This window comes from Podarcis raffonei, chromosome 5, assembly GCF_027172205.1.
Source record: "Podarcis raffonei isolate rPodRaf1 chromosome 5, rPodRaf1.pri, whole genome shotgun sequence".
NCBI classification, from domain to species: domain Eukaryota; kingdom Metazoa; phylum Chordata; class Lepidosauria; order Squamata; family Lacertidae; genus Podarcis; species Podarcis raffonei.
Window position 1 is genome coordinate 1,099,559 of NC_070606.1, and position 26,203 is coordinate 1,125,761.

Here is a 26,203-nt window from a genome sequence, read left to right on the forward strand (position 1 = left end):
GCCTGATAGGTGGGAAGGGAGGGAGGAAGGGAGGAAGGAAGGAAGGAAGGAAGGAAGGAAGGAAGGAAGGAAAGAAGGAAGGAAGGAAGGAAAGAAGGAAGGAAAGAAGGAAGGAAGGAAGGAAGGAAGGAAGGAAGGAAGGAAGGAAGGAAGGAAGGAAATAAATAAATAAATAAATAATAAATAAATAATATTGAGTGTTCCCCATCTGGTGCTTCCCACACTCATCCAGCTGGCATCCAGCCAGTCCATGACATTTCCTGCCATTCCACAGGTTTCACTAGCACAACCACTGCTGTTTCCTGTGTATCAAGGGAGCTATTATTCCCAGTACCAGGTATTCCCTTATCTGCTGTAATATTGTCTGCCTCCCCCTTAGGATTTAGTTCAAAGCTCCTTTCGGGTTTCCAAGATCTGGAGATTATTTTATTGAAGCAGAAACAGACATCCAAACAACATTTACACAGTTTACAAGAAAGGTCAGATCAGACCTTAGGTAACAGTGATTACTATTATAATCCACAATATTACGTCAACAAATAAAATATTGAGAAGATATTGAAAGACAGAAAGTAAAAACAGCAAAGCTGAATGAGAGAAAATGGAAGGAGAAAGGAGAAAAAAGGAGCCAACATTCAGTATTTCTGAAGCAGAGCCCATCAGTTACCTTGGTAAATGTTGTGTGTTCCAGAACACACTGATCTACAGTTCAGGTTGCATCTAAAGGATGCATAGGTTTTTACATAGAGCATTTTACTGAAACACACTTCATCAATTTTTGCTTAACTTTGTAACTTTCTCCCTATACCAAATTTGCACTAGTCTATCATCACACTGTTTTCACTGGCTCTTTCCCAAGGTTTTAAAGGCAGGGGCAGGGGAAGAAGGAGGTGTAGGAAGGAAAAAGAGAGAGCTCATGTCTGAATTTGCCAGTATGTGACTGAATCCTGTCTGAAATTAGTGACAGTCTCGATGTGCCCTCAGGGACACATTGCAGAATACACCTGCAAAGAAAACATGCAGGGAAGACTCTTATTGAGTTGGCTGGTATAGGCTGCATATGGCAACTATTGACAAGATGGAACATGTGCAGAGGAGAGAGACTAAGATGATAAAAGGGTCTGGAAACCAAGCCTCATGAGGAACGGTTGAGGAAGTTGGGTATGTTTAGCTGGGATAAGAGGAGACTGAAGAGGAGGTATGATAGCCACCTTCAAATATTTAAAGGGCTGTCACAAGGAAGATAGAAGAAGCTTGTTTCCTCCTGCTGTGGATTCAGGTTAGAAGAAAGGAGATTCTGACTAACGATCAGGAAGAACTTTCTGACGATAAGAACTGTTTGACAGTTGGAGGTTTTTTAACATAGGTTGGATGGTCATCTATCATGGATGATCTCGTTGAGATTCCTGCATTGCAAGGGGTTGGACTAGATAACCCACCGGGCCCCTTCCAACTCTACAATTCTGTGATTCTATGAGTCTAAATTTGCAGTGGGAAATCCTTCACTCCTCAGATTCTCCAGACTGAGTCAAAAAGTTGATCTATTTTTCTCATACAATTCCTGAATGAGAAGACTGAGCTACTAACTAAGAGGGTCATGGGTCCTTAGAACTAGCATACACAATACAAACACAGTAACAAAAGAAACAAACAAAAACTTACAAATCTGGAAATTGGTTCCCTTAGTATAAAAGATGATTATACAATTTAACCAAATTGACCCATCTGACAATACATTTATTGCATATTAAACTATATCTACTATATAAAATAAAATTACAATGTTCAGACTTTTCTACATAACAAGGAATTAATACATCAAAAACTGAAGACTAACAAATATTTGAGCCAAAGACAAATCTGATGTCATGAATGGAAAGTACTCATTATATCACTACCAGGGGTGCCAACCTGAATAAAATGTGGGGGGGGGGGAGGTAAGCCCTGCCCCACATAATTGATCACATGACACAGTGCACACACAGTACTTGAATGGCAATGCCCATTCTAGGTATTGACGACATTCATTTATGTGCTCTACTAAATCTTTTCCTTTCCAAATCATTTTATTGGTTATTGGGGTAATGCAAAAAAGCAGAAAATTTATATTAAAATGTTTTGTTGTTTGTTGTTTAGTCGTTTAGTCGTGTCCGACTCTTCGTGACCCCATGGACCAGAGAACGCCAGGCACCTCTGTCCTCCACTGCCTCCCGCAGTTTGGTCAAACTCATGCTGGTAACCTCGAAAATGTTAGGCTTGACAAAATGCCTACCTTCATAGCCTGCCAATGTACCTGTTCAAACTGCTAGCCACTGGGATGGGGAATGAATCAGCTGAACAGATTTCTCTTTTCCAGACAAGCAATTGTGAGCCACACCACACATTTTATTTAATCCGAACCCAATAAATGTTCAGTATTTAGATGTGAGAACAAGATGTATACACAGGAGTTTTAAAAATTGCCACATACAGTTTACAGGTTTTAGCTAATCTGGATTATGGACACTCTGATACTAAATCTGTACTTGTCCAAACCTGACTTAGATGACAGAGTCCCAAGGTATTTCAGAGGTTCCTCTTGCTCCTGTTGGCTTTTTCCGAACACTGGAATGTCAAAGCGCAAGCCACTTCACTTCCCACCCAGTTAATCAGAATCTTATGCAAGCCAGTTGCAAGTGTGTTCCTTTCTGCTGGAGGTGAGGTGACAACAACAAAAGGAAGGTATTTGTGTTTTTAGTGAATCTGGATTAGGGACACCCTGATTTTAAATCTGTGCTTCTACAAACCTGGGCAGCAATGTGAGAAACCTTTATTAGGACCAACCAAAATGTCACAAAATAGTGAGCAAGCTTTTGAGTTCTCCAGAACTCTTAATCAGGCTAGATATTAAGCAAAGTGGAGCAGGGTTGAAGCTGGCTTGTTCATTGGTGTGTATTGGTCACAGATAGCATGTAGGAACAAGTTGCAGACTTAGTTGGATTAGGCTCTTCTCTTCTGGGCATTATGCAGTTTTCAAGTGACACCAAGAGATGACTGGACAAAGAAATTCTGATTCCTGTATATAAAATTCTGCCATGGACTACAACTAGAGACCAGACTGACCAATAGTGGCAAAGCTGGATGAATACAAGTCAAGTGGGTGGCTATAATGGGAAGTATTAGACAAAGCAGATCACCTGCTGATCAGGAGCATACCCTGGTATTTAAAAGCGGGGGTGATCTGTGGCCTTACAAATTTTGCTGGTCTGTCTATCTATATCTATCTATCTATCTATCATCTATCTATCGATATCTATCTATCTATATCTATCTATCTATCATCTACCTATCTCTCTATCATCTATCTATATCTATCATCTATCTATCTATCTATCTATCTATCTATCTATCTATCTATCATCTATCTATCTATCATCTATCTATCTATCATCTATCTATCATCTATCTATTTGCTTTTCATCATAAGATCTCAGAGCCATCTAGATCTCCCACCATTAGCCATGGTTCCCACATGATCTAAAACAAGATAATATAATGCTGTAGGCTTTGCATCCATTCTCCCAAATAGGTTGCTCCAGATACAGTGGTACCTTGGTTTGCAAACTCTGGTTTGCGTACATTTTGGATTACAAACACATCAAACCCGGAAGTGCGTGTCCCGGTTTGCAAACTTTTTTTGGATTACAACCTTTTTTGGGGGGGATTACGGACAATTTTTGGGGGGAGGCCCTATTGGAGAAAGCGTGCCTTGGGTTACAACCTGTTTTGGTTTACAAACGGACCTCCGGAACAGATTATGGTTGTAAACCAAGGTACCACTGTATATAACTGAGGATACCAAAGTGCCTTGGGGCTGCAGGGGATCTGTGGAACAAATGTCTACACCCCTAGCCCCAAGAGGCTTTTGTGTATAAACAGCTTTATCATTGTACCATCACTGTTCGACAGTGGAATTTGCTGCCAAGGAGTGTGGTGGAGTCTCCTTCTTTGGAGGTCTTTAAGCAGAGGCTTGACAACCATATGTCAGGAGTGCTCTGATGGTGTTTCCTGCTTGGCAGGGGGTTGGACTCGATGGCCCTTGTGGTCTCTTCCAACTCTATGATTCTATGATTCTATGAGAAAAGATATCTTAAAGGAAGGAAGGAAGGAAGGAAGGAAGGAAGGAAGGAAGGAAGGAAGGAAGGAAGGGGGTTGCCACTTGCTATGTCCAGGAGAGGAACTTCCTGGGCTGCAACCACCATGGACAGCTCACTGGATTGAACCAGCCAGTCCAAAGCATCAAGTGCCTTGGAGTCACAACCCGATTCTGTGTTTTATCCCTCTGGAGTTCTGCCACGCTCCACAGTCTACACACCCGAAGCAAATGCCAGCAGCATTCACCATGGAGCTATATATAGAAGGAACAGGCTTTATGAATTAAATAACTGAATCCTTGCCCTCCTCAACATGGAAAGTCAATCTACTATTAGACACACAGAGAGACTACTAGATTCTTAGAACCAGGCAGCAGGCTTGGCACAACACACTTCACTCTCTTTGTGTGTTTTAACCTAAATTCTTACAGGCATCCAGCCAAAAAAGTATGTTACATGAAAACTGCTGCAACAATTCATAAGTGGAAGAAGCTGCATCAAGTGAAGCTATCCAGTTCAACCCACCTGTTCATAGTTTAGTAGTATCAGGAAGTGTCTGGGCAGGGAGAAAAAGAGGGAGGTGCACTGCTCCTGATTATGGGAACACAGGAAACAAGAGGCTGATCAGACAGGACACCTACGTGGGAGAATCCACTTCCTAGCAGGCTGGATGGATCATCAAGAGATTTGACAATAGGTGGGTGAGGTGAGTTACACAGTGGGGGTGGGGCAGAATTGTACAGGAAATTTGTAAGACACTTTGCCTGCTGAATAGTGCTATGGAAGTCACTGGTGTGCAAACACCAGTTGAAATGTTACTGGCCTGGGTTCAAAGTCCAGAAAGACACCTTTCTGGAAAACCCTCATAGAGCTGTAAAGGCCACAGCTTCCAGCCCATTCATTTGGCAGTAGAAGTTCCACTGAGACTTCATATCCTGAGTAAACACGTAGAGGATCAGGAAGAAGAGCCGCTTGGCTATTCCGGAAGTCAAATGTCCAGCTGAAGGAGGAAGAAGAGGACAGGAGCAAGGATGCGTATGCATACTAGGGTGAGGCTGGGGAGCAGGAACAGAGAAACAAAAAACACCCTAAGGGGGGAAGCGGGTGCACTTTGAATCCTTTGTCAGACTTTGCTGGGGCAAACAAAAGTAGGAGCTCTTCCAGCCCGCAGATATTAAGGGAGCCCCAGCCCACCCCCTGAGTCAGACAACAGAAGCGCTGGGCTTGTGGCTCCTCGAAATCCTTCAGGCGCTTTTCCTAGCTAGGACTTCTGCTGACACGCGCGCCTCCGCCACCATTCTTCATCCACTCCCTACGCGTATATAACCGTTTTACCCCAGGAAAAAAAGCTCCGGGGCTCATTTCTCACATTCATCAGCCCAAGACGTGAGGTCGGCTCTCAAAACGCACAAACAAGGCGTTCGGAAGCGAAGGGTTTAAAAGCGCAGGAGTGCGATCAGATAAGAAGCGCCTTCCGAAGGTCTGGCCTCCTGGCGCGGCAGGCAGAGGAGCATTTCTCTCCAGCAACCCCTTCTTGCGGAAGAGACGCCGGCAGCAGGGGCCAAAAGCCGGGGCAGCGGGGCAGCAACCGCCTCAGCTCCGCTCCTCCAGGGCATTTTGGAAACAGCTGTGATGGAAGGGAAAGGAGCCGGCGGGGCAGCAGGAATTCCAGAGGGATGCAATGGCAGGAAGGTGACGGTGCGGGAAGGAGCCCGGACTGGGATGCCTCACGGCTCCGGCATGCGTGTGTAGGTGTCCCGCGGGCCAATGGCGACGAGAGGAGGCGAGCAGGAACTCCCTCTCCCCTCCATTTGCTGGAGGGCGCGATGGGGCGGTCGCCGTCCAACCAGATGGGGCTCTGGGGCCCCGTCCAGCCAGCCCTCCCGGGGCCGCGTCATGCCCAGGCCCATTCGCATCACATGCTCCCTCGAGGGCAGAAAGAAAAAAGGGGTTCTCCCATCCCCACCCCGTTTCCGTATAGCTATATATAAGGCGAATCCCTCTCTGTTCCTCCAGTGACACAAAGAGTCAGAGAAAAGGAAGCACCTGCTCCTATTATCTTATTTTAATTTTATTTGCATTCTGTTCATTTCTCCCATGCAAAATAAAAACTCCTAGGTTTGCATTACTGGAGCTGGAAGGGGAGAGAGAGATTCCCTCTCCTGTGACTGGCTTGCTTTCTAGGGTGGAAAGGAGGGGAGAGAGACAAAATAAATTCTGGAAGCGACCGCTGAGAAAACCAACTTTGTCTTGGCCAGGCTGATCTCTGAGAAGGCGAAGAGGAGAAGCGCTCAAGGAAAAGGTGAAGTAATGAATTCTGGGGGAACTTCAGTTTTCCAAGTCTTTTTACACCAACTGTTTGTTTTTCCTAAGTCTGTAATGAATGGGTCGGCAGCCCCACAGAAGATCTCTGGTGGTTTTCAGAGAGCAGCATTTCCTGGGCAATGCAGAGAAAAGAAATCCGAGGACCGGTTGATTTTTGCATTTGCCTCTGTTTGAATTGGCTGAGCAAGAGGCAGTTTGGAGCAGGGTAGCCCTGCCGCCTCTTTCAAAATCCCAAACAAATCCTGGGCTTCACCTGATTTGATATCTCTAGTTGGGGGAATTTGGTGTATTTCAAATATCTCATTGTTACACTGGAGGCAGGCTTGTGATGTAGTCCTAGAATCATAGAATGGTAAGATTTGGAAGGGAATCTTTGGCCCAGTGTGGGGCTCGAACCCAAGACCCTCAAGATCTACTGACTGAGCTGTCGGGAAAGAAGTTCCCAGGATTGGGTGTGTGTTGGATGGTGGGGATGAAGACTCCTACTGGGAAACGGTGCCCATTAAACTTCCCCATAAGCAGGAGGCGGGTCCATTCTTCCAAGTCCCATTGAACTAAATGGCGTGACTCCCATTCATTCCAATGGGGCTGGTGAAGGAGCAGAAGCAGCGCCACTGAAGGGGACTGGGCAGGGGAGGCCGGCCCAAGACATTTCGGCCAAAAGGGCACCAGGGAAGGTCGGCCCGGAAAGATTTGCTGCCTGATAGGCCCGCTCCCCTTGCTCGGCAGGGCGCCTGGGGCGCATCCCAGGAACCAAGGCGGACAAGTTCCGCCCGGCTCTGCCCAAGGCCGCCGGGTTGGGCGCTTCCAGGCCGGGCCGGCAGGATCCGCCGGGGCCTTGCTCCCGAGGAGCAACTTCACTCAGCCCTTCTTTCGGGGGGAGGTGGAGAAATGCCCTTTGGGGCTTCGCCCCCGGCGCCAGGCCCACTCCCTCGAAAGCCTCTCGTCAGCCGGCTCGTCCGCTCCGGGGTCGGACAGTCCCTGGCCTTCGCCTGATCGGAACCCGCGACCCGCAGCCTCGCTCTTCTTCTTCGCATCTCCAGCAGCTCGGCCGAGCCACGAGGGCCGGGCCCGGGGTTCTCTCTCGACCGCGCCTTGGTGCCCGCCGTCGGGCCGCCGGCTGCTCTTTGGGACTCCGGCGAGCGCGAGCCCTTTCTCACGCGCGAAGGCGCTTCGCCGGCTGCCGCCCCCTCCTCCTCCCGCGGGGGAAACGACGCGGAGCTTGGCGGCGCCTCTGGCGGAGGAGTCCCCGCCCGGGCCGGAGCGCCCTCGGCGCCAGGTCGCCCCGTCGGAATTGGGCCTCGGGGAGGTGGGGAGTAGGAAGGGCCGCGGGGCGGACGGCGCCCCCTCGGCCTCCCCTCCTCGCCCCAATCCCAGCGGCGAGGGGGGCTGCGGAAGCCGCTTCGACACCTGCGGCGGAATGAGGCCGGGAGACCTCGGAGGACAGAAGGACTCTAGGCTCGCTCTGGCCCGCGCAAGTAGAGAACCCTCGCTGCACGTAGAAATGTAGCGCCTCAGGGACCCTGATGGCTTTTCTGCTTGCGGGGAGGTTAGTTTGAAATGCGATCTGCTCCTCGCGACACGGAAAGGCACGCTCCATTCTGCTGCCTTCCCTCACGGCCGATTTCGCATCCCACGAGCTCCGGGACCCCGAGGATCTTGCTGGCGGGCGGGCGCTCTTCCGCCAAGGGTGGGGCTCGCCGCCCGCCGGCAGCGCTGGGGTCTCGGCCCATGCTCCTCGGGCGCCATCTCTTTGCAAAATGCCTCCTCCTCCTCCTCCAGCAGGTTTCCCAGAGGCGGCTTCTCTCCCCGCTGCCTCCCTCCTCCCTTTCGTAGCGCTCGGCGGATGTGCGCGCACCAGGACTCAGTGTGCGGGTGTATGTTAGTAAGTACTGTAAGCAGAGAAGACAACTTGCCGGAAGCTCCTGACCTGAACCTCGATTTTTAGGTACTTTGCCGACGGAGGGTGCGTGGCTTTCTCTCTCGGAGAGGAAAGGAAAGCGGCTGCAGTTCTTGAAGGACGCGACCCCCTGCCCAGTTCAGGGCTGTCCTGGGACACAGAATCCTTGGTTCTGTTGCCCACCTAGGCACTCTGCTTGCTTTCAGCTCAGAAGATTGCTCTGGATTTTGTGTGTGTGTGGCGGGGGGGGGGGGGGGTAGGGACGAAGTGGGGAATCCACGCGTGGGACCTCCGTCTCCGTTTCAAAGCGCGTCTCACGCACCCACACGCTTAGGAGCAAAAACTTATCGTGTCTTCCTTCGCAGGTTCCAAAGACTCACAGCAAAGCGACGATGTTCCCCAGGCTCTTTCACCAGTGGAGTTTCCTGGTTTTTATACTGAGTTACTGTGTACCCTCCTCTGAGAGATCGCTGGAAGGGAATAGCCGCAGACTGTAAGTTCCAGTTTGATCTTCCTCTCCTCTATCATTACAATTGGAGTGGTTGGGGAGGGAATTTTGATACAACAGCAGCTCTGATCTCCTCTTTCTAACAGTGGCATTTCAGCTTTTCACAGGCGAAAGTGCCTGAAACGTCTTAAACCAGCTGCTTATGAAGTCATTGGTCAGGGATACAGATTTTATTCAACCTTTAAAGAATAATAGCAATAAGGACAAGTTTAATTTTAGAAAAATAACAGATAAGGAACTATCCCTTTCACTGCTTCCAGTTTTTTTAAAAGTGATGCTGGTTCTCTATATGCATAGGAAGATATTTTTCAAAGTGTGATTATGAAGACTGTTTGGGGACAGCATAATATTTGGAAGAGTTGAGAACAGTGATGGGGTTGGGGAGAATCTCACTCAGTGATTCTTGGCAATGCATAAGAGGAACAATTGCTGTCCTTAAAGGACACGGGGTGGGTGGGGAGCAGAGCCTCACTTGTGTACAATTACAAATATACACACAGACAGTATTCATATTACAGGAATGCTACAATAGCAGACACACTACAGACTTCAGATGTGGAAAATTGGGCTATAGGCATGTTGGCCTAGGTCCCAGCTACACTGTGGGAGAATATACATGACACTTATATCACAGACATTGCCTTCGCCCACCTTGGTACCGTGACAGTTAACATTAACTTTCTGGTCCAGAGTTAAACATCTGATTTAGTGAGAGTTTTGAGATAAGAGAATCTGAGAAAGAACCCAAAACATGTATGCTCCCCCACTGCCCCCATGTCTATTAATATGAATCATATGCCTGCATATGTAAACAAAACAGAGAAACCACCCATGTCATTAATCCCGCACTGTGGTTACGAACTAATGATCAATAGATTTCTAGTTACTTAAGATCCTGATCCTGAAATCTCTTTATGCTGGTTTAATTATTCGGAAGGGGAGTGTCCAATAAGTTCAGAAGCCAAGTATAAACCAACAATTTTAGGAAACCATATATTCCATAAACTTAGAAGTAACAGTGCTGCTTATTAGCTTTACGCTGTTTTACTGCTTTTATTTCTGTTTTTAGGCTCTATTTTTATATTAGTGATTGATGTTTCTGGGGGTGGCATTTATATGTCTAAGGGACTTGCCTGATGCAGTACATTAATTGCTGGGATTACTAATAATAAATCCATTCAAATTTGGTTGGAAAATGCATGCATGAACTTTGTCCCAAAATGCAATCTTTAAATCTCCTTGAGCAATGTGGGTAGAGAACACTGTCCTGAAGATAAAGCTAAAGGACATTCTCTTCCCCTTGTTAACACTAGTTACGTCTTTTATTTGGAAATGCTGTGTGGTATTCAGCTAGGTTTTACTCAGATTGGGCATATTAAAATTAATGGACCCAACTTTGACATGTTCATTAATTTCAGTTGATCTGCTATGAGTAAAACTAAGTTGAACGCCACCCCATGCTTCTCACCGCAGCTAATAAGAAAATCCATGTTTGGATTTGTGTTGAGCCTTTCCCTTGGAACCAGTCCTATATATCTTTCTATTAATCAGGGCTCCCTTTCTTCTGAGGCAATGCTCCCCACCACAAATCTCTGATTATTCCCTCTCCACTAAATGTTACCAAGGCAAAATTCGCAGTCACACACCCCTTGGTGCTAACCCAGACTGAGTCACTGTGTGTGAAGCGATATTCCTGAACAAAGCCCACAAACAACAACAGCCTGCCATATTACAAAGAACAGCTGTTTTGAGTTGATTGGTAACTTAGTTTGGTAGGCTATATACTGAACGCAGCAAGCTGCTAAAAACAGATTTGGTCCCAAAGACCGTAGCCTCTGCCTGTCCTATAGTGCTAACTCCAAGCCAACCTCCAACTGTGGAATGAAAGAGTAAATTGTGGAAGAGGGGCTTCACAGGAGTCTGTAAACATGAGAATGCCACCAAACCCACAAAGTACCTTACAGATCAGTAAACATTCTAGTGATAGAAAGTTTCTTGGCATGTATTTTCCTAAAGACTCCAGGAGGAGAAGGCAAACTGCAGTTCCGAGAAGCGAGCTTTTTGGAGGCAGTGAAAGAGAAATTGGGCCAGGACGGCTGTTTGAAGTTATGGTGATCAAGACATCAGGAGTGGACACTTTTCTAATGATGACTGGTTAACCATTTTTCCTTTGGGGATTAGCAGTTTAACCCAGCCAGTGTGTTTATGATGCTGAATTCATAGCAGTCAGTACTGTGTACATGAGATTGAATGATAGCTCTGTGAATGCGGCATACAATGTATACAGTAATTTGTGTGGGTACTTCTGGGCAGCGAGAAACCATAAGCTCTCAACTCTTCTCTCAAAATTGCTTACCACATGTTAGCATTGCATTAACTGCATCTGGTTTGGGGTCAGAATTCTTTCATTTAACATGGCTTGCAGGCTGGAAGGGATCTCTAGTGGGTTATCCTAATAATTTCGAAATCTTCAATCTTTCTGTTTTTAGGAACTCAACAAGTAATCCACCCCAGTGATTAGGCACACATGAAAAGTTTAATAGTTTAATCTTTTCCCAGTCCATACAGTTACATGGAATGGGAGAAATAATTACATTTCTTATAGCCTGTGTTATGGTTCTATTATTTATATTTATATTTATATTATTATTTAAATGACATCATTTACTAGGGCCTTCCCAAGATGTTCTGGTTCCTGCTGTATTGGGGTGCGTTTTTTAAAGAGTGTGGGATGACCTTTGTCCCCACCACTTCCCCTTTTTGGTCACAGATTACTACAGTCATACCTCGGGATGAATACGCTTCAGGTTAAGCATTTTCGGGTTGCGCTCTGCAGCGACCTGGAAGTAACGGAGCGCGTTACTTCTGGGTTTCGCCGCTCGCGCATGCGCAGACACTCAAAATGATGTCACACACATGCGCGGAAGTGGCGAAACGCGACACGTGCAGACGCGGGTTGCGTTCACTTCAGGATGCAAACAGGGCTCCAAAACGGATCCTGTTCACATCCAGAGGTACCACTGTATTCCTCAGAAGCATTTACAGTAGTGGCCTACACATTGGTTCAACACACTGAATGGTTATTTTAAAACAATTAACTGGGTCCATGAACTATGTGAATGCACATGAATGTCAATCTAATATAAATGCACAGAGGCAAGCTGTGCATTATTATTATTTTACTTTAACGGGGGGGGGTGCATGCTTGCATCTCTCATATACATCATTTAACTACCGGTAAATTAGACGAGAAGGGGTGGGGGTGGAGAGATGAGAGTTGGAGAGACCAAGGTGGGGCAAGGTGAATTCTTCACATTTATTTGGACGGGTCAGCCAGGCTTTTGGCTTCTAAATTTTTAATAAAGTACCTAATTGTTTGGATTGTTAAGAAGGGAGAAGCATCCTGAGAAATTCTGAAAGCACTGCAAGATATGTCGCTTTGGACAAATATGATAAAAATAGTAGCTAAGAACTAACTGGACCTTCATAGGTCCCTTTAACACTGCAATTTTAAGGGTACATGTTTTAGTGCAGTGTATCATACTGTTTGAGGTACATGCCTTCTCTTCAACCCTTTTGCCTTCCCATGAATCTACATGTTTTGTTTGTTTTTAGGTTCATGAGTGTGCTTCTAATGTTAGTAGCTTGCAGTGTTTGAAGTGACCTTTAAGTGAAGGGACTTCCACACTATAACTAAGCTATTGCAGTTTATGAGCTGGAATCACATAGAGTTTTATCAGGCCTGTATAAACCATTTTAGTTAGTGTGAGAGGTGTTACACTTTGGTAACATCAACAAGGTGTTAATTAGTATACATAACTTTCATTAAAATGCTAAAACTGACTGTATCAATGGGATCCCCAAGCACTTGGCAATGAGCACATACAAAGTCAAGTCTGATTGCCACTGAAGACACTGTTTTTCCACTGAGAGTCTCATCTAGCTCTGTTGCTGCCAGGGACTTCCTAGTTTGGAGTTCAGCCTCTTAGCCACTAAGGCTACAACCACTCTAAAGATCAGGCCAGAGCAAATACCACAGGCAAGACCTTGTTATAAACCTTGACACAACTCTTTTAAATGAAGTTACTCCACACATGCAAGTCATCAAGTGCTGAGGAATCAAGTTTTGAGAAATGAATAAATGAACATCAATCCAAGTGGCGATGGGGTGGTAATAACATTTCATGTTGGTATTTAAGACCTCTTGACCTCTGCACGTTACACAGAGAAATGCCGGTCTCTACATTCAAAATACAGTGGTACCTCGGGTTACATACACTTCAGGTTACATACCCTTCAGGTTACAGACTCCACTAACCCAGAAATATTACCTCAGGTTAAGAACTTTGCTTCAGGATGAGAACAGAAATCATGCAGCAGCGGCAGCAGGATGCCCCATTAGCTAAAGTGGTGTTTCAGGTTAAGAACAGACCTCCAGAACAAATTAAGTTCTTGACCCGAGGTACCACTGTAGTCTCTATGGAGATCAATGCATCAGGCAGCAAGTTGATATATGGTTCTCATTGCTGCCATGTTTCTTGATAAAATACATCAACATGCCTACCTCATTAAGAAACAGAGTAGTGACATCCATTGACTTGACCAATAGGAGTCCCCTCATTTATAATATGATATAATATGTTTGTGCAATAACCATGTGAATGCCTCAGCGCATTCCACTAGTAGCAGACTGGAAGGACAGCTACTTGTGGCACCTTTGGGATCTACAATCCCACTTCCCTTTTCCCCTGTGCAGTTCACAATGCATCCACCTTACCCTGAGGCAGAAACACACATTTTCCCATAGTTAATTACTTCCCAGGCAACGCTTAGATCACTTGTTGGATCACAATATGGTTTCTGTGGACCACATTTTCTTAACTCCCTTGTTATTCCAGTCTGCACTCTTGCAAAATGCCTGGTTAAACCATTGCTTAAGTAGCCTAGAATTGAGGAAGCTGAGAAAATGTGATATAGACTGCTCTTGTTGTATAAAACAGTAGTTTAGGAAAGTCTTATGTACATAGAAACAAATTAAGAGTGCCTAACAGGATGGGTGCTGCTGAGGAAAAGTGGTTAATAGAGAATATAAGACTGAGGCATTGAGTAAATCTCCTGACATCTAGGCTAGCTTGGAGCATGTATGCCAAGAAACTGTATTCTACATGAGAGATGGCCACCTGATGAACAGCAGACCAAATATTCCCTTCAAATCACTCATCATCCAAAGTTGTTTTATTCAGTCCCTAGTAGTGCTACTAGATTATAATCAAGAGATGGTAAGTGGTTTGCCAATGGCTTAACTTCAAAGGAAAATAAAAAGGCATTTTTTTTTAAAGTGGAAAGAAAGAGCTAACCCATGTGGCAACTGCCTCCAGATTTTCACATAATGCTCTGTCTATAGCTGGGTGCATGTGCACCATGCATAAAATCGTTCTTGCTGCTCCATAAATTTATTATGGGGCCTGACCAATGATAAGGTTGATTCATTTGGCAGCATACACTTCTGAGTCACAGACTACCACCTGAAGAGTAGAATCCCCCAGAGAACATATAAGTTGGTCATCCTGTTCCAGTAATTGAAAATCATAAAAACAGGTTGATACATCCTCAGCACATGGTCTCCTTTGCATCATGTTCTGGTGACACAGTTCTTCACCAAGTATTTGTTCAATCTATGTACAAAAAACATCCCCATACTTTAGACAGGGAAGGGGCTTGCACACCACAAGTCAACAAAGCGTCTCCACTGAGAGAACAAATATGTCAGCGTCTATTCATATAATTAATCTATTCATAAAAGAACATTAATTTCTTTTAAACTAAAGGAAGTTCCTATCTCAGAAATCCATGCATGATGCATCTGCATAAGAATTTGCATTTCTAAGGACCCATTTTGATATTACAGCAGTGGAGTTGCTGCTGCAATGTGTCTCTTCCCTGGGCTACTCTGGTGACATCAGAAGGATGAGGTCACTTGGGAAAAGGCCACGACAGAGCTTCACAACATCCCAGCATTGTTTTTCCTGAAAATTAGAATAATGCTGGCATGGAAATGAGTCATGCTAAATCTTGCCGCCCCCACATGATCTCAGACTTCTCATGCTACCAGAGTGGTGCAGGAAGGAGACATTTTCCACTGTTCCATATCATAAAGTTTATGTCAGAAGACACCCCAACATAAGACTGCTTTGGGGATAATCTGTTTGGAAATATTTGCCCGTATTAAGTCAAAGAATGCATAAGCTGAATTTTTATTCCCCTACAATACATTATGCCCATGTCTTCTGCAACTGTGAACCAAAAGTAGCTCATATCCAAGGAAATGCTTTAGAGGTGGAAGGTTTCACTGTACCCAGAAAGGAATAGATTTGGCTAAACTGATTTAGCAACATTTCTTTTTTTATTGAAGTATGGATTTGCTTTTTTTCAAGCAGCAAAAGGACAGTATCAGAATACCAGCTGTTGCACGATAAAGGAAAGTCTTTGCAAGATATTCGAAGACGAAACTTCCTGCAAAATTTAATTGAAGGGGTTAACACAGCCGAGATCCGGGCTATGTCAGAGGTATCACCAAACCCTAAACCTGCCACCATCGCAAAGAATTATGCTGTCCGGTTTGGCAGTGAAGATGAAGGCAAGTGCCTGACTCAAGAGACCAACAAAGCCCAGACGTACAAAGAGCAACCTCCTAAGGCTCCAGGAAAGAAAAAGAAAGGAAAGCCCGGCAAACGTAAAGAGCAAGAGAAGAAAAAAAGGAGGATTCGTTCAGCCTGGCTCAGCTCAAGAGGGTCTGGAAGTGGAATGACACAGATCCCCCTATTGGACATCTTTGGAACTACACATATCAATACAAGGTAATGCTCTTCAGCCTTAATGCAGAAGGTAAGAATTTAAATGTCCAGGGTCTACCCAAGACAATAGGATGCCTAAAATGGAAAACTCAAATGGTAATCAACATGGGCAGAATGCGTTGCAAAGTTCTCCTATGCAATTCCATTGATGCAAACTGGAGATGTGCAAGGGAGTCTGGTTCTTGGATTGAAGGAGAAATAAATGATGTTGAAAATGTGCTGTTTCCAGAAGTTATACCTTGCCTCATAGTATGACTGTCTCTAATCCCCATTTTTTTCTACGTCACTTAGAGGGTGAAAATTATTAAGCTACTTCCTCTTCTACAAGAGCAGTAGCTCCCCACTTCTTTAAGGTAATTTGGTTGCTTTAAGCTACCAAGATAAATGTCTTCCTTTTGGAGATACAGTCGTACCTCTGGTTGCATACTTAATTCGTTCTGGAGGTCCGTTCTTAACCTGAAACTGTTCTTAACCTGAAGCACCACTTTAGCTAATGGGGCCTCCCACTGCTGCCGTGCTGCCACTGCACGATTTCTGTTCTCATCCTGAAGCAAAGTTCTTAACCCGAGGTACTATTTCTGGGTTAGTGGAGTCTGTAACCTGAAGCGTATGTAACCCGAGGTACCATTGCAGGGAGAGGGGCAGCAAAACAGTGTTTGCCTTTGAGTCAGTTCCTCAGTAGCAAAGTTACCTGGACAAAACTCCAAGCTCTTAGATCCCTCTTTAAGGAATTAGTAACTACGTAACAACTATATTTACTAGTCCTTGAAGGCGGGCAAATTAATTTCAGAGAGATTTGTATTTGTGCTAGGGAAAATCAAGCCCTTTACAACTTCTGCACATTTTAAAAATGCAACACGGTTTTTCTATAATGAGAGGCGTTTCAAATTTTAGGATTATGAGATGATAGTCTACCTTATATCTTTCACAGATATAAAAAGTAAGCTATGTCCCCCCCTTGTCTTTAACAATTTACACCATTTTTTAAAAAAGAAAAAACCTCACTGTTTGTATCCTTAGGGGAGAACATGGAAAGTTTCTCTTAGTAATATCTGCTAACACCAGCCAGCCTTTCTGCCATAATATTTTCCCTGTCATTAGGACTTGTTAGTTCAGTTCCAATTTTGCTGCCAGCTTGTCAAACAATTACACTGCTGCTGAAAAATGTGGAGCATTGCCCCGGGGGTAGAGAAACACGTTTCTCTCATGTATGACAAGCTTCTTTAAAAAGAGTAAGAACTGCAACTTTGCACAGATTCCATATCATCATTTTCTGAAAGAATTGTGAAAGGTCTCATTCTTTCACTCCCCTTTAACTCAAAGAAAATATAGTGATTTTTATTTCACCCAAAGATTTCAGGATTAAACATTGCAATATGGAAATTCTAAACATGCTTACTCTGAAATTCAAAAGAGTTCAACAGGATTTGCTCTCTAACAGGTGTGCTTCTTAGGATTGAAACCTATTCTCTTACATTTGTAACCTACCTTTCTTCCAAGGGTCTCAAAACAAAGAGCATGGAGTCATCCCTTTTTAGCTAGTATATAGACTATTGACTTATTTGTAATATTAGACACTCAGTTTGCAGCAACAGGCAAATTTAACCACTATTTATATACTCCTGACACAAGCATTACTAGTCTCCTGTAAATATGTGGAAACGTAATAAACAGAGGAGGCACCAGACCACAAGATGCACCTAGTTTTTGGAGGAGGAAAACAAGAAAAAAAAATATTCTGAATCTCAGAAGCCAGAACAGCAAGAGGGATCAATCCCTCTTGCTGTTCTGGCTTCTGGGATAGCTGTGCAGCCTGCATTTGCTCCATAAGACGCACAGACATTTCCCCTTACTCTTTAGGAGGGAAAAAGTGAGTCTTATAGAGCAAAAAATACGGTAATATTTGGGTTCCTGTGTGGGCAATACCTACAGATACACAAGGTGTCACTTTTGTATTATTTGAACTGCAGGACTCAAATATAACTCATGGTCATCCACATGTCAAAATTGGCCTAATCTTCATGTAGACGACTTACTATTCACAATAACCCATTCCCAGAGATTTTCTAAGTTTATTCTTAGGACTTGCATTTCTATCCACATTTTTTTGTGGTAGTCTTTTTATTTTATTTTATTTTTTGCTGCCCATGGTAACCATTTTGTCCTAGCACCTACCGAACTTCAACCACTATGAGTACTGGCATCACATTTATTTCCAAAAGAAAAACTGTCTGCCTGTTTCAGTGGTAAAACAGCCTTCCATTGGTGCAATGTGACTTCCCCTTCTTCTTCTCCTCTCCCCTGCAGCTCCTTTGGACTACCTTTCAGGGGAGGATGCGAGGGATGAAGAAGGGGAGGTTCTATCACATTCAGTCCACTCATGTGATGTTGGATGTAATCCATTGTGTTATAAATATTTTGCAACGTTTGAACCAACATTGCTGCGTCCAAAGGATACCCAAAACGCTCAAAGCGTTTCTAGATTGGGGCTTGTCTCAAAACATTTTTGTTTTCAATATAATAGTTTATGAGTATTATAGGGCCTGTAAGGACTTTGAACACTTGAGATATTTAAAATATATCTTTTAGAAAAGGAAGTGATTAAGCACAAGAGCAAAATCCCTTCTCTGTCAAATAGAATGTAGAATTTCAGCTTCTGAGCTTCCAAAACAGCTTTACCTGATGCAGTGCTAATAAGGTGGCAAAAAATGCGTGTTCCCACAATGTTAATCAAGCGACAATCAACCTTAAAGACTGGTAGAACATTTCCAGGAAAAGTGACTTCAGTTATCTTTTCATGATACAACTCTGCTTTCCCCCTCAAATTGCAGATTTTAAAATGCTTTCAATTATTTTCCTCATACAGAGGACATAGATGCTGCCTTCCTGGAACAGATGGCCAAGCATGCAAAAGGAAGGGAGATAGTAGTAATGGGGGACTTCAATTACCCGGATATTTGCTGGATGTCAAACTCAGCCAAGAGCATAAGGTCAAACAGATTCCTCACTGGCCTTGCAGACAACTTCATTGTCCAGAAAGTGGGAGAAGCAACAAGAGGAACAGCCATTTTAGATCTGGTCCTAACCAATGTTGATGAACTGGTTAGTGGGGTAGAAGTGGAAGGATCATTAGGTACGAGTGATCATGCTCTTCTGAAGTTTACTATACAGTGGAAAGGAGCAGCCAAGCATACTAGGACTCAATTTCTTGACTTTAAGAAAGCCGACTTCATAAAACTTAGGGAAGTGCTGGGTGAGATCCCATGGACAGTAATACTAAAAGGAAAGGGAGTTCATGATGGCTGGGAGTTTGTTAAGAGGGAGATAGTAAAAGCACAACTTCAGTCAATACCAATGAGACGGAAACATGGAAGGTGCCTAAAGAAGCCAGGGTGGCTATCTAAAGAACTTTTAACTGAGTTAAGATTAAAAAAGGATGTGTACAAAAAATGGAAAAGGGGGGAAACCACCAAAGAGGAATTCAAACAAATAGCCAGCACGTGTAGACACAAAGTCAGAAAAGCTAAAGCACAGAATGAACTCAGGCTTGCTAGAGAGGTTAAAAGCAACAAAAAAAGGCTTTTATGGGTATGTTCGTAGCAAAAGGAAGAACAAAGAAACAGTGGGGTCACTCAGAGGAGAAGATGGTGAAATGCAAACAGGGGACACAGAAAGGGCTGAACTCAATGCCTTCTTTGCCTCAGTCTTCTCCGATAAAGAAAACAATGCCCGACCTGAAGAATTTGGAGCAAATGATTCAGCAGAGGAAACACAGCGCAGAATAACTAAGGAGATAGTACAAGTATACTTGGCTAGTTTAGATGTATTCAAGTCTCCAGGGCCAGATGAACTGCATCCAAGAGTATTAAAAGAACTGGCAGATGTGATCTCAGAACCACTGGCAGTCATCTTTGAGAATTCCTGGAGAACAGGTGAAGTCCCCGGCAGACTGGAGGAGGGCAAATGTTGTACCTATTTTCAAAAAGGGGAAAAGAGAGGACCCAAATAATTACTGCCCAGTCAGTCTGACATCAATACCAGGGAAGATTCTGGAGCAGATCATAAAGCAAACAGTCTGTGAGCACCTAGAAAGGAATGCTGTGATCACCAATAGTCAGCATGGATTTCACATAGAGGAGGGAGAGGAGGGAGAAAGGTTGTTTTCTGCTGCTCCAGAGAAGCGGACACGGAGCAATGGTTCTAAACTACAAGAAAAAAAGATTCCACCTAAACATTAGGAAGAACTTCCTGACAGTAAGAGCTGTTCGACAGTGGAATTTGCTGCCAAGGAGTGTGGTGGAGTCTCCTTCTTTGGAGGTCTTTAAGCAGAGGCTTGACAACCATATGTCAGGAGTGCTCTGATGGTGTTTCCTGCTTGGCAGGGGGTTGGACTCGATGGCCCTTGTGGTCTCTTCCAACTCTATGATTCTATGATTCATACACAGTATAAGAGAAATCAAGGTGTGAACTTGTCTTAATATAGTGCAGCCAGCATTCAAAGTGGTTGTTTAATTTGATCAAGGTAGTAAAAAAACCAAAACCTGGACATGATTGTTATTTATACACTCTGAAGAAAGGCGAAAGGTCTTAAGAGGTGCACTTCAGAGTCTAATGCAACAGGCCATGGCGCTCCAAGCTGAAATTCTCTTCATTCTCCAAAAAGAATGAAAGCTTGCATCTGATAACTTGCAATCTGCTTATCACTTCCATGGATTTGTGTGTCTTATGTCAGGATCTTAGGTGCATAAAGAAAGCTGCTTGAGGGCTGATGTGTGAAAATCCTCCAGCTTGGCAGGATGACACAGAAAACCAGGCTACCGCAGCTTTGCCTAAAGGTTGTTTGCTCATCTTTAATAAATGGTCACCTATAACCCACCCCTATTCCTTCATTTGGCTGTTTTGGTTCTTTCTCCCGGTCCTTTCCCCATTTTTCAAGTTGTAAGCCAGTCACTCACCTTGGGAACACAGCTACAGATGCTGTGCACAGATATCCCCAGAAATGGGAACAGACTTTTCTGAAATATATCTCACGAAAGAGTCAAAGGCAGACTGGAGAATTACAGGTCTGGGCAGAATAAATCTTTGCCCAATGGCCACCCTCAGCAGCAAATGTAAAATAAGTAACAAAGATGGAACAGATCTTGAACAGGATGTCATATGTAGGCTCAAACATAGGAAGCAAAGCTCAACAGGCCTGAATGGAACTTGGCTGCCTAGCCTGGATTTGGAAGCTGGATTTTTCACAATACCTAGTTTTAGATTTGTTTTAGTAGCACTATATTAAATTGTGATTAAAATGTGATGCATTGCTAATGACTGTGCGTTGAGGGAGGGGGTCTCAGGAGAGACCCAGCTGCAAAGGATCAGCTACTTGGAATTGATCTCTAATACTTCACATTGCTAGTTTCATAGTACTGAAAACCATGCACAGTAGAGACAGAACAACAAAAACCAGAGTTGTTCATCATCTCTTCCAACAGGCACACCCTGTTGTGAGACTATAAATGTTGTGTCCAATTATTTTGTATGGGAAAATATTAATTCCCCCCATTTCTCTTCTCTTTCTTTGCAGGAGGCGTTGACATCGTCAGCTGAGATTTTTGGAAAACACACTGCAGTATTCTGTAATAGTCAACATATGGAAAGTGTTAGAAGTATTTATTATCTGTAAATATTGTAAATGTATCAGAATAAAACGTTGGCCACAGATGCTCTCCAAAACTGCACATTTGAACATTGTGAATATTGGGAGATTCTTTTTGTGCAAAGACAATTCTTGTTGTCCATTTACCATAATTTATTTTGTTGAATGATGTATTTATTTCCATGAACGTTTATCTTGGTGCTGCTGACTTTCTATAATTTTTGTAACATAATGCACTTTAGATATACATTATGTCTTTTGTTGATACGACATAAATAAATGGTTTCTTTTTTATTGGTTTTAATGAGTTGCCCAAGTACAGTTGTTTAAAAAACAAACAAATCTTCCACGCATGTATAAAAGGCGGTATTTTTACAATTTATTTTTTTAAAAAAGGCCAATAAAATATAATGTAGTTAAAATCATATCATGACTCAGAGGAAGAAGTGTGTCCTCTTAAGATCTCAAGGACAAGGAACAATCATTTCCCCCTTTGCGGCATCTGAAAATAGTCTTCAAACCTAATATGTTTATATTGGTTTTGCTTCCATTTTCATATTAGTTTTTAGTTAGAAATCACTAACGATGTATTGTGCTCCAGTATCTGGCATTAAGGCAGTGGAGAAGCTGAACTGGTGTCTAATACTTGTGGAAAAGAATTCTGCACAGGGGGATGTGCTTCAGTCTTACAGGGCTTACATGGAAACACAAATTGATCTCAAAAAGTGTTAGTCCAGAGTTTCCCAAGGCAGAGCACAAGGGATGGAGACAGACGGAGGTCAGGTTGGACAGTGGGGAGGAAGTTGTAGCTCCTCAGCATTCATCCAGCAACAAAAACCTGGCAGAAAAATGCAGATGAGACCAAAGGGGCTTAATGCAAGCCAGGAATCCATTGCTGCCTTGGAGCATCTGAAGTCTGAGTTTTTATAAATCTCCCATTAGAATTTCCCACCTCATTCCAAGTTTATTTCCAGATGCTGCTACTTCTATTACACAGGAATATACTAAAATACTCAATAGATTCTTCCTTCCCTACAGAGTTTATTGGAGGTACAGTTTGGTCTTCCCCAATATCTAGTATGCTGATTCTGATGCCCCTTGTCTTAGGACATAGGAGTGGCTGAATGCATGGAGAATGTGTGAAATATCCAACACAGTGGCTAGACTTTGGGTAGACCAGCAATTCCAAGCCCAGTTTGGATTCACACTCAGCTATGTCTCCTAGTTCTAAGAGAAATTATTAGGCCTTGAAGACTGGTGGATACAGTCTTTGTTTCCTACTGTGGGTAAATAATCATTGAGAAACAAGCTGACAGCTCATATTTCAAGTGTCTTGACATGCAGCTCAATCCTATCTGTATTTCCCAAGAAGCAAATTCCACTGATTTCAATGAAGCCTAATCAGAAGTACACATGCATTAGATAACAGTCTTAGACTAGTTTAGGGCAGCAGGGGAGCTAACAGACACCCTGATAAACGTGCTAGTCTTTCAGATAGCATCAGTTCCTCCAAACCAGCGACCTACCCTTGCAGATCAGATATACACTAGACTGTTTCTTGCCAGCCAGCTGCACAGCTTACTGCCCAAGTAGAAACTGCCAAGCGGATTTTGCTGCTGCCATATGCACCAGTGGAAGCATGTAGGCATCAGCTGCAAATTCCATTAGCTTAGCGTAGTCACCAGCCAAAAGTCATTAAAAGTCAGCAATAAAGCTGTATAGATGGATCCTTTTCATTTGGCACAACATGGTAATATTCCCACAATTCTTATCACACATATGCACACTTGTTTTGTATATACACATATACTCCGCATGGTCTGCACAGGCTGGAAGTTGCTCTCCAGAGATGTTGTGGATTGAGCTTGAGGCCTTGAGAGGAAATCCCACCATTTGCACCCATGAGAAATTTCCTTCTAATGCAAACCACATCTCCAGATGAAATATTTTTCTCAAAATGGCAGTAGAGGACAAAAAGGGCAAGTTCCACCTTGAAGCCTTTTGGGTCAGTGGTTGATCAGATAAGGAGGATGGTTTTAAAAGAAAAAGGGTATAAGGTGATGCCTGCCCAGCACTAACCCTGGTCTGAGTCAAGTCTCCTGCAAACGACATTAACTTCTTTTTTTAAAGTCATGCACCTTTTGGACTAACTTCTTAGAAATGCATCACCTAAAATCAATATACAAACAGGTTATTAAAAAATGGACCTTTTCTCTTCTGTTCTCTAATACACAAGGATCCTGTATGCTTCACTTAGCAACTGCTGAATTTTATTTTTTTTTAAAAAAAAATCTTTCCTTCTTTGTCAACCTGACATCTGAACAACAACTAGTACAGTGGTACCTCAGGTTACATACGCTTCAGGTTACAGACTCCGCTAACCCAGCAATAGTGCTTCAGGTTGAGAACTTTGCTTCAGGATGAGAACAGAAATTGTGCTCTGGCGGTGCGGCGGCAGCAGGAGGCCCCATTAGCTAAAGTGGTGCTTCAGGTTAAGAACAGTTTCAGGTTAAGTACGGACCTCCGGAACGAATTAAGTACTTAACCTGAGGTACCACTGTACAGCCTAATCCAATTAAGTCTGCATGCTTCATTTATAATCCACTTTAAGACAATATCAAGTCAACATTTTCTCTCCCACTCCTCAACCTGATGAAAAGTGCTGCAAACTAAAATGTTTGCTCACTATTTTGTGACCTTTTGACTGGTCCTAATAAAGGTATTGTCTTGTTGAAATGACCCTAAGAAGCTTCCCTGGAAATAAATGACAATTTAGTATTTTATACCAAGAGATGCAACTGAAGTATTCAAAATACTAAAGGAGATGGACCACAATTTAATCTGGGGCCTCTTGGTCAAAGTCCCATTGGTCCTCTGAACATCCCCTGTGAGATGATGGAAAGTCACAGGGCGCAGGAGAATGGCAGAATTCTTCGTTAATTTGACAAATCATGATGTAATGCACTGTTTCCAAACCTGTGACAGGAAAGGCTTGCTTTTTTCCTAGGGGTGAACACATTTTTCTCTTGCTGTGTTTGGGCACAAGTCACTGATCTGGGCATCCCTCTTGGTTGGTTGGAAGGAAGCTAGTTCGAAGAAACATGAAAAAGGGTAACCTCCTCTAAGGGGTGGTAAATCTGCATTAGGAGTAATCCTCTCCAATGAGGCTGAGTGGGAGGAAGGCCAGAGCAGAGAGTTGTGGAGTGATGCAGTGGGCAGTTTCTCTTGAGGCCCACACCGGAGGCTTTTCATTAAATTTATAGACTGGTTTTCTGTGGTAGACTAGCCACTCTCTCACAGCCCACTGATGTAATGGCTCTGAATAGACTTCAAATAGTTCATAACAATGTCCCTAAGGAATTCTTAGAAGGGAATTGCTTGCATGTAGGTAGAGAGCCATGTGAGCTCCTGCTGTATTATCACAGTGTCAAATGTTAAGGTCAAAGTTAGACCAATGCTCCACTTCTGTCTACATGGTCCATTTTGCTCATATTTTTGGACTTTTAATTCATTAGGTTTGATCACTGTCCAAACAGGATACTTGAGTCACTTGAGAGATTTGGGAAGCTTCAAACATTTCCTTTCACTTAGAATTGAGTTTTTCTTTTCAGACAAAAGGAAAGTGGCAGATGTTTAAATATGATGGGTGTTGCCTTAAAAAAACAATGGCTGAACAAGATTAAATTATTGAAAACCCACTGAGCATACTCATTGGTGTCCAAGTTTACTTCAAACATTGCTTTTCAGTGAAACTTCTTCCCATTCACACCCACCATCTGTTCACAGAGCTACAGAAATCTTGCAGAAGGGCAGATCTGAATAGTGCTCAAGAACTCCCTTGATGCTTTGATAGTCTGTGCTGCAGGAAAGGATTAAGAAGTGTGCAGAAATTCAGCACTAAAGTGAACTGAGGACAGTCATTTATGGAAGGATTAATGTTTTATGTGCAGAAGGATCGTGGTCAGAATGGATTGCTAATGGCCTTGAAACAGCATAAATGGCAAGAAAAGCCCCACCTATTTTGGCACCAGTAGTGAGTTTTGAAATTTAAATAAAGCTATGATTCCCCTTTTAAAAGTTATGGTTGACCTCAATGGACTTCAGGAAAGAGAACATCCAGGAAGGTGACACAGCCACTTTGATCAGAGTCTTCAATTCAGTTCTGCAATGTCCCTTTGTTAACAAGTCACCCACAGGAAATCAACTTCCTGAGTTATTTCATTTCAGAGCCAGATTCAAGAGACTGTAGAAGCTGCAGCAGTCAGGGCTAGGCAACCTTAATGTAAAGCAAAAGGCAATTTCAGTTTCAGACACTGACTGAAAAGAAAACAGCAAGTCTGACACTATTATAGAACTATGGCGGCCGCCATTCCTGAAAATCTATGTGCAGATCTGGCTGATGGAGAAATGACAGAAAAGTTCAAGAGGTTGGATCATCTTCTTATGAGTAAAGACTAGAGCAGTCAGAGGCTTCTGTTGTTGTTTAGAAGAGAACAAAAGAGAGGACACGGTACAGGAAGGGTGGGGAACCTGTGGCCCTCCAGACTACAACTCCCATCATCCTGGACCACTGGCATCACTAGCTGGAGTTGAAGGGAGCTGGGTCCAACAGCATATGGAAGATCACAGGTTCCCTATCCTTGGGACAGAGGTTTCAGCTTTATGACCTGGAGAATTTTATGACATGGAGAATTTTCTTCATGATTTACATAATTTATTTCCAGCGGCTTTGAGAAATGGAGGGCATTAACCTTCTAAATATTTTTTTTTAAAAAAAACACATCAGAAACCAGCAGGCTAGCACTCTTCTCCCCAACATCTTGTTTGGCATGTGGAGAG

At 43.5% G+C, this 26,203-nt stretch overlaps 1 protein-coding gene across 4 annotated transcripts; it reads left to right on the forward strand.

Annotated features, from left to right (window-relative positions):
* The first annotated feature begins 6,036 nt into the window (after positions 1-6,036).
* PTHLH (parathyroid hormone like hormone) lies at positions 6,037-21,638 on the forward strand. Of its 4 annotated transcripts, none has more exons than XM_053387513.1 (4): positions 6,037-6,435; positions 8,724-8,851; positions 15,301-15,723; positions 21,293-21,638. In XM_053387513.1, exons 2-4 carry the CDS (start codon positions 8,751-8,753, stop codon positions 21,300-21,302), a joined length of 534 nt encoding a protein of 177 aa, XP_053243488.1. In that variant the 5' UTR covers positions 6,037-6,435; positions 8,724-8,750; the 3' UTR covers positions 21,303-21,638. The 4 variants fall into 4 exon arrangements, with proteins under 4 accessions (XP_053243488.1, XP_053243487.1, XP_053243485.1 ...); XM_053387512.1 differs by lacking the exon at positions 6,037-6,435 and adding an exon at positions 8,133-8,406; XM_053387510.1 differs by lacking the exon at positions 6,037-6,435 and adding an exon at positions 8,133-8,343.
* The last annotated feature ends 4,565 nt before the right edge of the window (positions 21,639-26,203 follow it).